This window comes from Pleuronectes platessa, chromosome 1, assembly GCF_947347685.1.
Source record: "Pleuronectes platessa chromosome 1, fPlePla1.1, whole genome shotgun sequence".
Taxonomy (NCBI): Eukaryota; Metazoa; Chordata; class Actinopteri; order Pleuronectiformes; family Pleuronectidae; genus Pleuronectes; species Pleuronectes platessa.
This window is the reverse complement of record NC_070626.1, coordinates 15,318,169-15,333,233: the sequence shown is the minus strand read 5'-3', so window position 1 is coordinate 15,333,233 and position 15,065 is coordinate 15,318,169. Positions and strand designations below refer to the sequence as shown.

Genomic DNA, 15,065 nt, shown 5'->3' with positions numbered 1-15,065 from the left:
ACTTATTTCTATTATCATATGATTTTATTTATGAGGACCATACAAAGCAAAGCAACCCAAAACTGCCACATGCACATGATGCTCAAAGTCTCAAAAACATGAAAAACAAGTCTGAACTGAGATTAACCTTTTTCTATGTGGGTGAAATTTATCCAGTCCACATGACACACAACCCCACAAATAAACAAATGCATAAACCCAAACTTTGAACACACAACTGTAAACTAAACAGCAGAGGATCTGTTCAGTTTCATGAAGTCACTCATGCCATTTTGTGCACAAACAGCTGGATGCATTTTCTGACTAGGCTCAAAAAGCTAAAACAGTGCAGCAACAGTCAGCTACAAAAAAAAAAAATAAAAAAAAAAAACATTCGAGAGAGTAGGATGACTAGGCCAGGCAAGGCGAGCATGTACGTGCACACACAGCAGATTTTCTAATTGTCTATTGACAGCGTCACTTCACTGAATCAGAACAACAATAGTCATGTCCTTGTTCACGTACAGCTACTGTTTGCAACAGGGACTACACACAACTAAAGATTGTAGACGTTTGCTTTTCTTACAGTTACAGATGTTTTATATATTTTTCAAATACAGTTTACTATATCTGTTGCACTGATATCAATCTACTTTTCCAGTCATCTCTTATCTGGGATCAGTAGAGTTGATATTACGAAGCCATCTGCCTTCTCTACTATGGTTTAACATTATGGGTCTTTAAAGGAAACAGGAGAGTTTTAACCATCTACTCATGTTTAAGTAAATCACAGGCAGATGCACGACCATGTAAAACATAGAGCCTCTTTTATTGGTCACTGTGTCAATGTTGATAAGGGAGGGAACTAAATTCTGGCCAAAAATCTTCTTTCACTGAGTCATTGGAGATATGTTAAAACTCTTTACACATAATTGTCCTTTTGCCGTCCTTGGTGGGAAAACACTGCTGCACTTTAGCGGTTTGTTTTTCAAGCAGAGGGTTAATAGTACATTCAAGCCAAAAGAAAACCGGCAAGTTTCTGACCAAACGAAAAGGCTAAATGCTGAAAGTACCATCAACCGCAGCGTTAGAACTCAATCTGAGAGAGTCCGCTCATGAAGTTTTACACTTCCCAGCTTTTATTATCAATGTTAGTAAGTGGTCGGAAAAACCTGGAGTACGGCCTCAGGGAGGGGACGAACTTTAGATGACAGAGAACTGAATCCCGTGTTTGTTGAGGCGGTCAACCAGCGTGGTTTTTGCAAACGCAGCTCCTGGAGTGTATACTCCTCCCCTGGAAAGGAAGGACAAAAAGATTAAGCGAATTCACGCTGATGATAAAATACACTCAAATCGGACATAAATATACCATAGCAATATCATCAATGCTGCTTAAATTTGTCTTTTATAAACTGGATACACACATTTAACTCTGTGTATTCACAGATAATCAATCACCCTATTCCTGCAGTCATGATGTGTTGTATTTGAATTTATAGGCAGTGATTTACAAGTAGATTTGTGGTATGCATATATAAATATTATATATAATATGTGGCAGATTTGTGGCGTGATAAACTCACTTCTTGGGCAAAGCTGTGGATTCGTTGAGGATGGTGAGAGCAGCTTGAACCATGGCAATGGGTGTGGCCACATATCCACACTCTGAATAATAAGAAGACCGGGAAGCATTAGACAGACATATCCAAGAAGGTGTTAAACCGGTCAGTTGACCTGATTGAACGACAGGTTTGTTTCAGTCTATGTTTTGTTCCTGTGTTATTGATGGGTGTAACTAAATATTATATAATTCTGCTGCATGCACCAGCTACCCTGCTAAAGCCACACATTTAATACTGTTTGAGTGAAACCCAAATTGCATCAATCACAAAAAAACAGAATTAAATAAGAACTTTAAATTTCTAGTTACCTGGTCCCTGAACCAGGGTGCGGATCCTGGCATTAGGTTTCCCTTGCGAAGGGTCCTCCCCCTCGGTGTATCCCTCTCCATAGAACGCAAACTGGAAGGACGAGGCCTCCATCTAATACACACATGGATTCTTATTAACATGTTTAATTAGCCAAAGCTTATTAAGACCAAGAATTGGTGTATTGAATAATATCCAAGTCTTTTCTGTGGTATCAACACTTCACCTGCTTTCTGGTTGGTCCGGCCTTAGAGAAGAGTCCAAAGGAGAAGAACTCTGGGTGCTGAGAAGGTTGGGGACAAACCACAGAAAGACATTACTCAGTTTGTGATTTCTAAAAAGGTAGACTATTCAGGTGTGAAACATGAGGCTGTGTGATGTGATTATGTTTATTGTTAAGTTTGTTTACCTTGATGAGCAGGTTGCGTCCAAAGCTGAACTTGACCAGGAACCAGAACATCATGCCAGCAAACATCAGCTTGATTATGTTGCCAATGCCTCCGATTCCTGCATACGCTCCATACTGAACCTAGAGTAGATAATGCATGTTGTCTTAATCTGAAAAGAACAGTGTTGAGGTAACGTTCCTAAACACAGGATTTTTTTATCATTTTTTATCATTATCATCAGCCTATTAAGAATTTCATTTCTATGTTAATCATTAGTGGAAAATTTAAGCACAGGAAAAAATGAAGAGACTGACTGGTGTGGCCTGATTTTCCTCGACCAGGAAGCGCTGACTTCTCTTCACAACAGAGGGATCAGAGCCCATGAAGGGCACCGTGTACTGCTGGATCTCATTACTGAAGAACAGGGAGCCTCTGCAAATACATAAGCACAGGAAAAACTGAACTCTCGTCACAGATATCACATCAGTATGTTTGTGCAGATAAGTAAACGGAAATAATAATCTTAAAATTGTTTTAAAATGTTCGATGTTATGTGGATAATACTCATTACATATGGACAAATACCAACATTTCAATAAACCACTTTATAATTGCAGATTCCCATGTGTGCAGCTATCAAGTTGCTGCCTTTGTCAGCTTAGCAAGTTACTCAAGTTATTGATCTACCTACCTGCGTTTTATTTTAGAGCCAATACTAGGGAGAGGTTTGTGATTAAACTTCCTCCTCAGACCCTGCAGCTTGGGGCCATCTGCAAAACCATAGACAGCAGATTGCCATGTGCCATCATGGATAACCCCGCCCTGAAAGAGGAAGCCAAAGTAAAACACACACACATACAGAAAGAGAAAATATCGAGCACATGAAAAAAAAAGGGAGAAATATGTGATGCAATAATAAAAATTTGTAATTTGTGTACATAAATCCACAACATGGATTTATGGGAAATGTAGTTACATACATCAGGTCCTGAGCCAACGGTCAGAAAACTCTCCACTGCAGTGAGCGTACCTGTGGATGAACACAAACACACACGTTTTGGAAGAAGCTAATATAACAATGAATCATTACAGTTTACCCACAGAGAGAGAATGCAAGGAAATCTACATATCAGTATCCTGAGGGTGGGGAGGGGTTATTTTTAATGCTATTGTGTGCATGTGTTTATACGGACTGTGCGTGTGAGAAAGTGCATACCCTTGAACTGGTCCCTGGTGTAGAGGACTCCCATGTCTGCGGGTATGGAGTCGAAGCCACAGCTCCCGACGATGTAAACACCTTTGTCAGCTGCCAGGCTGTTGTAGTTTAACTGCATGCCCTCTAGAAACTGTAAACAGAAAAACAAATGAATTAAAACTTTTAAACAAAGATTATTTTTAACGGTATTGAATTCTCTATGCTTTATTAACAATCGTATAAGGCAAGGTGAAGATCACCTTAAAAAATAAGAGTAGAGTTCACGGGAGATATGAAGGTCAGTATTGCTTTCTTACACAAGTTTTATCCTGAACTAGTGTCACAAAAGGTCATGGGATAGATTGTATAGTTTCAAAGTCTCCTTAGTACCTAAGAGATACAGCCTTAAAACACACAGACTTCATGTTGGACCTTCAGAGGGGTTTGTTTGTTTCAGTGAGACATGCTGCATTACACAGACCGGTCTCTAAGGGGATAAACTGCTGTCCTGCAGCCAAGTGAGAGATCATTTTGTCTAACAAGCTACAGCATGGAAGTCAGTAAGTCTCCAATTTAATCCAAACACAAACAGCAGCTAAACCCAATGTTCGGACATCCGAGGGCTGATCCTCTGAGTCCAGTCACTCATTAATTTGTAGAATTAAGTTTCCTTATGAGAGACAAAGTTCTAGAATCCTACGGTTTGTTGTGTCATACTTTTAGATATATTCAGCTGTGACCTGTTGGGAATAAAGAACTGCTGGCAGCTGAGGGTGAATTAAACAGTGGAGGTTAAATCAAGTTTATTTATAGACATTCAGTATTACTGTGGCCTCACAGTCCCACCAGTGACAGCCCTATGACTTTGACGTTTTGCAGTTGAAACAGATTTTTAGATGTCTAGTTTAAAGGGCCCATATTTAATCCACTTCTGATTTCATTTGAGGTAATGTTCCCCCTAAGATGATATATCAGTGGTTTAAAGTCGAAAAAACTGCTGCAATCTGCATTTCCATGTCCCCTCTTCTGCTTCTCTCTGGACCTGCAGACAGATCCGGCTGTTTTCGCATCCAGGAGACCAGAAGGTGCAACAATATAACAACGCTAACAGAGCAATAGTAATTGTAAGTCTAAAGTATGCAGTCCTAAATCATTTTGTGTCCTTACTTCTTGCCCCTGGTGTCTCTCTCTGGGGCAATTGAGTTAGATATGAATGTCCCTGAGTGTTGACACTACAAAGTACTGTTGGTTGTCCCTTTATCTATAAACTGACCTTGGGTACTGCGACGAGAGAGAAGGAGTATGTGTGGAATTAGATAGGCACTACTCTCCCAATGGTGTTGTGCAGAGGTAAAGTGTCAGGATGGTCAGACATTCCCTCAACCAAGAGTTATATCTTATCTCAACTATGTCAGGAATATTCTATCAGTGCAATAAATAAATGATGTTTGTTAACCATTCTTAACTTATAAAGGTTTTCTTTGCAAGGGTTGTAGACAAAGTCAGTGAACAGATTTGAGTTTAAACTGAGGATAAATCCACAATCTGTAACTTCTGAGTGTTTAGACACAGATCACCATCTTCCTCTTTACATTGATGACTGACTGGTAAAAGAGGAACATTAGTAAAGAGAGGGTCTTGGATAACAGCCTATCCAACCACGATTTGGATAGGCGATTTCCTATCAAATTACTCCTTAAATGATGCTTTGGCAGTAATTGCTTATTAATTTCACTGAGTTAAATTCACAAATGTACTCCAAATCTGCTCCAGAAAAGTCCCCTCAACTTTCCCTCAGAGTTAATAAAACAGAGTTTTCCCTAAACCTGCCTTTTGGAACAAAGCCCTGCAGTACATGTCCAGTGACAGCATGACGGAAATAGTATGCAAAAGGAAAAGTGAAGGGAGTTCAGTAATTCAAGCTTTAAAAAACTACAAGCAGAGTTCCAAGCTTTATTCCTTCAAGTCGGGCAGATTAGTGATGGAAGGAGAGATAGCTTATATCACAGCCTTGTTTCAGTTCACATGTATGATGAAATTAACAACCTCTACCTCGTTAGGTGTATGATTTGTGTCAAAGCAAATAAAAGGGGAAATATAAATAGATACACACGTACATTTCAATACAATACAGAGCAATACATACCTGAGGCTCTCCACAGATGTCAATGTGGTGAGCTCCGTTCTCCACACAGGCTTTGACCACCGGCTCACCATAGAATCTGTACTATAGAGACAGAAAGAAAGAGAAAGATATAGACAGACAAACAGTAATTAATTCAAACTGTTACACTTTTTAATCTATCTGAATTTGTCCAATTGTCAGTTCCCCATTATCTATAAATAAGGGCTTAAGACAAAGTGTTATGGTGTTGGATGTGATAGATATATCCATCTCTACATTGTAGTATAGCAGTAGTAATAAGAATAATAATAATCATGTTAAAAATGGAAAACGAAAAAGACACAAAAAAGGAATACCATTCATTCAGTTGAATCCCTGCACAACGGAGGCTCAAGTTGCGCAACAGTCAATTGCAGTGCAAGGTAAATTTTTTCTGATCAACACTCTCCATTTGTTCTTCATATGTAAGATATGTGGTTTATATAATCGTTTGCGGTGTGTCTCACTCTGGTAATACCTGATTTATTCCCTTTATGCTCATACAGAAAAATATGGATTTGTATTGTCGATATAAAATACAAACTGAAGATTAAGACAAAATGTCTCCTCATGACTTCAACTCTCTGCCTTAGTATTAACTCGACTGGCACGTGGCTGCTGTGTGCAATAGAAGTGGCTACTGAAGTGAAAGATTTTGGTTTGAAACAGTAACCTAAATGATGCACAGGGCGTGAAGCAGTTGAGCTGGAAACCAACCATCCATTCTGATTCTGAGACAATGCAACACTTGTGCTGTAAGTCAGTGGCCTTCATTGTGTGAATGAAAGCGACTGTGTGTGTCCAAGCAAAAGAGTAAGACAGAGCGAGAGAAAGTTGGAGATAAGTTGAGGTACACTGATGCCACAGGGAAGATGCCAATGTGTGATGGTGCATTGAGCCAACATGAGGAAAAATTTGTTCGCTTCGAGGCAAAACTTCAAAGTTGTTATCCAAAATAAACAGGCAAAAACATTTCTGTAGAATCGTCTACTTACAGGCCCCACACAGTTGAGAACAATCACTGCCTGTTTGCACATGGCTGCCAGGGAGTCGGGCTCTTCTACATCTGCCACGATGATGTCTACCTCTGACCTCAGCTCGGGTTTACCTGCACACAAACAAGGATAGGTGCTATAGTATATTTAAAGAAACATTCATGATGCAGTTATCTTAGCATCAAATCTATTACACCTCTACTTTAGATCAAAGATGCAAAAACATTTAACCCTCCATAAATGTCCTCATCTGATTTGCCTTGATCACCATAAGCAAAATTACCCTGAAAAGAGTGTGTATGATAATAAATACAGCTGGCCTAAAAAGAGGAGGTTATAATAGAACCTGGAGTAATAGGAGTGCTCAGTGGAAATTTATAGAAGGATATAGGTATTAGAAAATGACCCATTAGAACAACCTTATCTAACGAGCAACATCAAATGATCACACATGCCCTGACGCAGTTAAACTTAAAGTGTTAAATTGCAGTAAGGTCTGCAGTCCCAGACAATGTGTGGAGCAGTTGGAAAAACCCATGGAGAGTTACCAGGTATATTATTGCATGAAAATACGTGGAGAGAACATGAATAAACACAAGTGTGTGTGTGTGTGTGTGTGTGTGTGTGTTTGTGTGTTTGTGTTGGCAGAGAATTGTACAGTGAGCGGGTTTGTTCCATCAGCTGTTGCACACTCCCTGAAAAGAAGCGTCAAAGAGGAGGGGACAACAGAATAACGATCTAATCCTGGAAACTCACATTACTATCATGACAGCAGAATCTCTCCCTGGTCTTCATCTGGTGTTGGACTTAATTTTCCATGTTTCGCAAGTTGCTTGGATATAAATAAACAGCCTGGAAAATTACTGGCATACTAAATGTAGAAAGTCAATATTTATAACATATTAACTGCATTAAGGTGAATTCAATTTCTAGTTCTGTTAAAGCTGAAATGATGGGTCATTAAAGAAAAAACCAATGGCTACATATTTTTAATATTTATTGACAATTTAAGTGGTTTATATAAGCATTGTTGGATACAGCTCAGCAAAGTGGAGAGTTTTTTTTGTGTGTATATTTTGAGTGATTATAAATTGTATATCTTTGTCTTTGACTGTTAGTTGGGCCACACGAGTCACTGGGTAACTGTGATGAGTGTTTTTACTGCACCGCAGATCTGTTAAAGAACAGATTAATTGCTGCTCTAATTTCTATCTTTGGAGTCATCGAATACTGAAATAGAGCTGACCATCTGACAATGTACTAATAATGTGACTAAGCATTTACAGTATGAAGCAAGAAATATAAACCAGTTGCTGGGTAGTTTCAGGAAGTGTCCATTTCTACGATATATACATGACAGTGCATATTCTTGCCACCTAATAAGACTAATTACGCAACTGCAGACATAAAATCTTTAGCATAAAGTTTTCAAAGATTTATTATATGGATTGGCTTGATTGATTAATTAGCATTTATTTATGTAATAGTTTGTGGCGAACTAAAATCCTGATGCACCTACTACCACGAAAAGCTGTTGTGATAATATCATAAAATCGTTCACTTTCTGATGCAACCTCATTTAGACTTTGGAGTTCAGGGTCAAAGTCATCATGTCAAACTGATCATAATCCACGTGTCAAACTTAGATTGATCATCTTCAGTTAAGCCATTTTATTGATATGATGAGTTTAGTAGCTACATGTCACTCAGTGGACTTGAAGTGATCTCAGGACACATGGAATAATAAAACTGTCCCAGATGCAACACACAAACACACATCTCCTGGTTCTGTTGAGGTACATACTCAGCACTCCGGCGGCCTGCTCCATAACTTTTTCCAGCTTCTGCTTGCTCCTGCCCGCCACGGCCCACTTGAGGTTCCCATTCGGACCCTCAGACACAGTCCGGGCCACCTCCTCCACAACAAACTGCCCCGTGAAGCCGGAGGCTCCGAAGATAACCAGGTGGTACGGCCGGCTGGAGGACGTCTCTACTCGGGCCATGGTGAAAGGAGTGCGAGTGGAGGAGCTCAGCTGTCTGCGGTACTGACGGACTGAGGGGGAGCGATCAGCCTGTGAGCTGTTTTAACAACGCTGCTGTCTCTACTTCCCTAGCCTCACAATGCTAATATGCTAACAGATGTGAACACCTGCGGCAGTTTTTAGCGACCTAAACGATCACACGTAAAGAGGTGCGTTGTGTTAAATGTGTGTTTTCTAAGCAGCTTATGCATGAGTTTAATACGAGGTAATACTATGATCATATGTAATTTATAGCTTTAAATTCGCATTTTAGCGTGATAACTTCCTCGAGTTTTTGATTGGTCGTCGCACATGTCGCTTGTCAATTACGTCAAAAGAGTGCGCAGTGCAATTCCACGAGACGAGCGCAGCAAAAACAAGCATCGGGGGGTCAGGATGAGCAGGGCTCAATGTCACGGAGCTTTTCCAGCAAACAGACCAACCTGAGCCTGCGTCACATCACTGCGGGCCAGCTATTAGGATATACAAGAGATTCTACCAGTAGGTGTGTATGCGTTTCTCCCGGTAAAACCACATTAATAGCAAAACCATTATTCGTGCAGTAGCTTTCAGTGGCACGGCTAGCTACTTGGCTAGCAGCAGTGACGTTATCAGCGTCTGTAAACTGTTCACCGCGACCATGTAACATGGAGCCTGGTCGGCTGCGTGTACCTGTATGACCAAGAACCAGTCTGTGACCTCACAGAGGACCGTGAACACCTCCTGTGAGTGAGGTCGAGGGTTAAGCTAACAGTTGTCCTGGAGAAGTTCACACGAACACGTGCTAACAGTAAAGTCTGTGGGAACTGTTACACCGGGTTTGTTTACAGCATGAATCTAATATTATTTGTAGATTCAGAGCTGATTCTTTTAGCTATAAATGGTTTGTATTTATATATCGTTTTTCTAGTCTTGTTGACGACTCAAAGCGCCTAACATCAGTTTGCCATTCACCCCCACACTCATACAGTGCATCTATTAGCAGCACTTTTGTGTTCTATGAGGGGCAAATCGGGGTTCAGCATCTTGCCCAAGGACACTTCCCCATGCAGATGGGGAAGACTGGGGATCGAACGCTCTACCATTCAGCCACAGCTGCCCCTCCATTTTTCCTTTTACATTAGCAGTGTCTAGAATTTAGTGACAAAGTGGTGAAGTTACGTGCGGCAGCTGCACAGCCCTCACCTCACCCTTCCCCTTAGAAACATTAAAGAGAACCTGTGGTAACCTTCAGCTTTCATAAGAACTCAAAGGGTGTTTAGTTTGTCCAGTGTGGGCTACTACAAGAAACATGGGGGCCTCCATAGAGAGGATGCCCATTATGTAAATATAAAGAATGTCAATATAAAGGGCCCATTCTAGGGTAAATAAAACAACAATAATCTATAATTTATATGAAAACATCACTAGGATTATTTTATATAAGATTTCTGTCAATAGATCCCTTTCACCTAAGTCTTACACACTGGACCTTTTAAATAGGACATGTTAACACTTGGCTAGGTGTTAAAACAGTTTTTGATAATGTCTGTGAATTCTTTCATGTTACAAAGGTGTAGTTCAAGCGTATGGAACATGTTTAATTGCATTATATTGTCTGCTGCTGTTGTTCATCTAAACCTTCCTTGTTTCTTTCCCTCTCCATCCCCTACAGGCGGTGACATCTTAGAGCGGGACTTGAATCTCCCTCTGCCCGTCTCCTGTTGTGAAACACCACTGCTCCATCACCATGTCCATCCAGATATTTCGAGTGGTGGAGCTGGTGATGCGCTCTGCTTGCAGCAACACCATTAGAAGTAGATCCTATATGCAAAAGGCAGGTTTGGCCCCAGTGGGTCCCCCTGGCCTCTGTGTTCCTGTGCTTCACAGGAGGGCCTACAGCCTAGACTCTCTCTCTTCTGGCCCTGGTCGGCCCACACTCGGCTCGACTTCACAGCAGCCCCGCACAGAGAGGACGTCCCCATCAGCAGCACTCGCACACAGGAACCTGTCGGCTGTGGCTGTACAGGTAGGCAGTCGTTTTTGGCTTTGTTTCACATGAGGCAGTAATCCTTCACCTCGTCATGGTGTTTGAGTAGAGCAAATTAATTAGCCTGTCTGCTATGGATTTACTTATGTGTTTTTCCTTTTCAACTTTATTTGTTTCAAATTATAGGAAAATATCTATTCAGCCTTTTTAATGAATTTTAAATATGATCAATAACTTTTTTCAGTATTTATATAATGTGTATTCATATGAGAACATATTTTCAGATAAAAGAAAGGCAAAGCTTTTATTAAATTGTCTGACTTTTCACTCATATGCATTTATGTATTTCTCCAGGGCCAATGTCGCCCATTGTGCCAGTATGACTTCCTGGACGTCGGGCAGGAAGAAGAGAATGTACGTCGTGCTATGTCCTGTAAAAAGATCCGACACTTTATTGTGGACCCGGACCTGGCTAAAGTAGTAACACAGCATCTAGAACCTGAGGCGTCTAAAAGTATTATCTTCGAATGTAACCCAGGTATGTTTATGTGCAATGTTGACATTAGAGGGGATGAAGAGTAAATGTATGAATTTTTTCTGCAAGGTAATTTACTGAGCAGCTTTTGTCCAATTCAACAAATATATTTTCAACAGGATGCCATAGAGAAAAAACTATGTAGTTTGCCCACAATAGATTATTCTTGTCAGTGAAACAACCCGTCTTTCTTAGGTCCTGGGGTGTTGACTCGGACTCTCCTCAATGCTGGAGCTCAGAGAGTCGTGGCTCTCGAGGAAGATAAGTCCTTCCTACATGATCTACAGGTGACACAAACATCTCTATGAATTTAAACTCTTTCATGGTCTTTCTTTGATTCATCATATTCCATCACATTGCAGTTAAACGAATAAAATATGTTTTCATGTTGCAGGAGCTAGAGGGTCATCTTGATGGTCAGCTGGAGGTGGTTCACTGTGACTACTTTAAACTAGATCCCATGGGCAATGGAAACCTGAGGGCCCCTGTCATGTCCAGTGACAAACTCTTCACTGATCTGGGAATATCAGAGAGTAACTGGGCTGATGGTGAGGAAAAGAAAGCATGCACACATGTGAACAGAGCTGCAGACCTGAAATAATGTCAAATACATGCACACCAAGGAATATGGTTCATTTAGTTAAGCCTATCTGGCAATAAACAAATTGTCTTTGCTACAGTATATATTATCCTAACATGGAGCTACGCTATGAACCCCACTTTTGGTTGTTTTTAACAAAAATATTTGCTTATGATAACTTTTATAGCAGCTCATTGGTTTTCAAACATTTCGATATGTTTTAAAAAATAATTACATTTGGTATGTGGCTGTCACAGACTCAAGTAAATGATCACTGTGTATTGTTTAGTGTACCATCCCTCTACAGTGTGTTGTGTTAATGCAGTCCTGTGTCTCTCTCTAGACATCCCAGTGAAGGTGGTGGGCATCCTGCCCCAGCGTAATGAGCGTGGCATGCTGCTAAAGATGGCCTATGCTTTGTTTGAAAGGCTGTCTGTCTACAGATATGGAAGGGTAGAGCTCAATCTGTTCATGAGCGAGAAGGAATACCTGGTAAATAACTTGAGCCGTTAACCTCTTTACCTCTACCTTTTAGAAATGGAGTATCAGCCCTCATCACCATCTACTCTACATTTCTGATCATGCTTACAACACAATCACTTATCAATATTGAGGGAGACTCTTATATTGTAGCTTAAATGGATCCACAATCAAATGCTTTCCTTGATGCTTGAGTAAAATCTTTAAAATGATGTCTCCATCAGAAACTGGTGTCACGTCCAGGCAGCATGTTTAACTACAGAGCCTTCAGTGTCCTCTGGCAGATGTCCTGTGACATTGATCTGTTACACAAGGTACAGTATGAGAGAGGGTGGCAAAAGACATTGATTATGTAATTTGATTTAAACCAATTCGGTTGATGTTTAAACAGCAGTTTGTGTTGACAACAGAAAAAACCCTGTTACATTACTTTATTATGAACGTCCTCAAAGCTAATACATGAGATTAAACCACTAAAAATGTTCACACGTTGCAACATAAGTGTTTGTGTATTTGTCAAACCTCTCATGTGTCTTTCTAGGAGCCATGGGAGTCATTTGTGAAGTCAAAACAGGGTGCATCTAAACCTAAAGGCCGGGTAAGGAAGAGAGCAAACTCAACAGCCACACATGTACAATAAATGTGGGATGAAGTCACACCCCTTCTTTACCCTTTGAATTTTTTGTTATATTTCAGTCTTATGCTAAAATATAAAAAACAGGTTGTTTGAAACTTTTAATTTAAGAACTGGAGGCCACTGTTCTCATGGTAACCTTCAATGCAGCAGAATTGTTTTTTATTAACTTCCTTAGATCTGTGCCCTGTTACAGTCCCGTCACTAATCTCTGCAGACAGGGGTCAGAATACTTTCTCTGTAAACGTGACTGAGGAAACAGAATTAATACTTTGTTATTATCCCCTCAGCTTCCCAATGACCACCTCTGCCTGGTGCGTCTGCGTCCACGAGCCGATCTGTTCTCTGATGGCCTCAGTCCCTCGAATGCTTCAACTCTGCTGATGATGGTCAAACAGTGTCTGGCAAAGAGGAAGGTCAAGCTCATTGACAGGCTCAAGTAAGCAACACACACACACACACACACACACACACAGAGTTGTTGTAGTAGCAGACACACAGGCTTTGAGCCCACACACTGCTCGTGTTGAATCAACCAGACTTGGGCTGTTTTCAGTCATGGACTCAGGACAATTAGTTGTAGACATTTTCCGGACTTAACTTATTACATGTGAAGGAAGCAGCAGGAGATTCTCTGATTTCAAAGATTTCACAACAACAGGGGAATTTCTGGAAAATTCAGGGGAGGGGTGTTCCCTGGGCGCATACGTATAAATTCCGCGGTGGATATAACCCGTTTTTGTTAACTGCACATTTGCGTCGGCCGTTTCCACCCAAAATACTCAAATCTTGTTGGCTTTTCAAGTTGACATCTTTGTCTGTGTTTTTTCAGTTTTCCGACTGTTTTAGAAACTGCATCAATTTGCTCACAGGAAATCCTCCAGAGAATCTCCTGCTGTATGTTCACATGGGCTCTTTCAGACATTATCTACAGTTTAGACTCAGGGGGGCTGGCAGAAAAACTCCACAGATTGTCCGCAGCCTCTGATTTGGACATTAGCGTAGAGCCCCTCTGGGTAATTTCAGGAGAATATCCGGAGTTCAATGTATGTTTGAAAGCAGCTTTAGACCTATAAAGTGCATCCATACTGAAAAAATGCTGCTCGATTTGAACATCTCCCTGTTTCTTGTTTTTCTAGTGTCTGGTCACCAGATAGCGGGAGTAAGCTGTTATCCGAAGTGGGCATGCCGTTGGACATTCTGACGGGAAACGTATTTCCAGAGGAGTATCTCCAGCTGTTCCAGTTGATGGACAAGAGTAAGGAGTTCACACAGAGCTGGCTCTATGAGGAGATCCTGGAGAACACACAGAGAGAGGGTTGGGCGTAAAATAGTCATTTATGGAGTAGCGACACAAAAAGGTGCATGTTTGTATGCACCTTTTTGTGTATAAAGTGATGGTTTATGTAAAAAGAATAAGGTTTGCATAATAAATCGTGGGATATGCATACATAAAGTAATGTATACAAATAAGTCAAACATTATGAAATTAGTTGACTGAAACTTGACTGTATAAACATTTTGTTACTGAAATGAAAAAAGTGCTTGACTAACTGTTCTTAAGGTCAAGGAAGAAACGACTTTAAATGTCTCAGCCTGTTTTCCTTAACCAGGTTTCCCATGAGTTGAGACTTCAGACAAACTATATGAGAAACAGTTTCTATTTGGTCCTCACAAGACACTGTATGCAGTCCTCTTTTCATCAAATTGTCTGAGAAATCAAATGGTTTAAAGATTGTTGCAAAAATAAACGTAAATGATTTTGTTGTATCACAGAGGAGAGACGAATCTGCATGAACACAGTAGCAACTTGTCCAAGATCATGTCATGCAAATGAAAAATATACTAGAGCAGCTGAAAGCAGCTTCACAAAACAATGCTTTGTGTCTCCTATAATATTTTGCTAAACTGACATGGGTGACAGTAGTAGTGCGGTAAATGCTCAGCGAAGAGGATTGCATATGTAAAGGAAGTTTTGCACTGTATAGATTCATGTCTTGTATATTTTTGTATTTTCGTTGTGAACGTATAAACTCCTGTATGTTTAAAATGCCCTGCTTTAAGCAATGTATGAATTGTGTGTCTAAGATAATTTATAAATAATTAAGTCAGAATTTCGTGAACTGTTTTTATGTTGTTAAACCATCAATGCCATTAACCTGGTGAGTAATATGGTTTTATCCAGACTGGTTTCAT

The 15,065-nt window shown here is 40.3% G+C and overlaps 2 protein-coding genes across 3 annotated transcripts; one reads left to right on the top strand and one right to left on the bottom strand.

Moving 5' to 3' along the window:
- Positions 1 to 2: 2 nt before the first annotated feature.
- On the bottom strand, positions 3 to 8,922 carry LOC128432963 (saccharopine dehydrogenase-like oxidoreductase). The gene is made up of 12 exons (XM_053417748.1): positions 8,455 to 8,922; positions 6,651 to 6,763; positions 5,638 to 5,718; positions 3,513 to 3,642; positions 3,277 to 3,326; positions 2,988 to 3,118; positions 2,611 to 2,728; positions 2,317 to 2,436; positions 2,134 to 2,190; positions 1,910 to 2,021; positions 1,563 to 1,644; positions 3 to 1,273 (listed from the first exon to the last, which is right to left on the bottom strand). Exons 1-12 carry the CDS (start codon positions 8,651 to 8,653, stop codon positions 1,183 to 1,185), a joined length of 1,284 nt encoding a protein of 427 aa, XP_053273723.1. The 5' UTR covers positions 8,654 to 8,922; the 3' UTR covers positions 3 to 1,182.
- Positions 8,923 to 9,025: 103 nt separating this feature from the next.
- tfb2m (transcription factor B2, mitochondrial) lies at positions 9,026 to 14,983 on the top strand. Of its 2 annotated transcripts, none has more exons than XM_053417727.1 (10): positions 9,026 to 9,172; positions 10,326 to 10,679; positions 10,995 to 11,178; positions 11,371 to 11,462; positions 11,570 to 11,723; positions 12,099 to 12,247; positions 12,460 to 12,549; positions 12,777 to 12,833; positions 13,160 to 13,308; positions 14,009 to 14,983. In XM_053417727.1, exons 2-10 carry the CDS (start codon positions 10,401 to 10,403, stop codon positions 14,196 to 14,198), a joined length of 1,344 nt encoding a protein of 447 aa, XP_053273702.1. In that variant the 5' UTR covers positions 9,026 to 9,172; positions 10,326 to 10,400; the 3' UTR covers positions 14,199 to 14,983. The 2 variants fall into 2 exon arrangements, with proteins under 2 accessions (XP_053273702.1, XP_053273694.1); XM_053417719.1 differs by having other exon boundaries at positions 9,026 to 9,176.
- Positions 14,984 to 15,065: the final 82 nt, after the last annotated feature.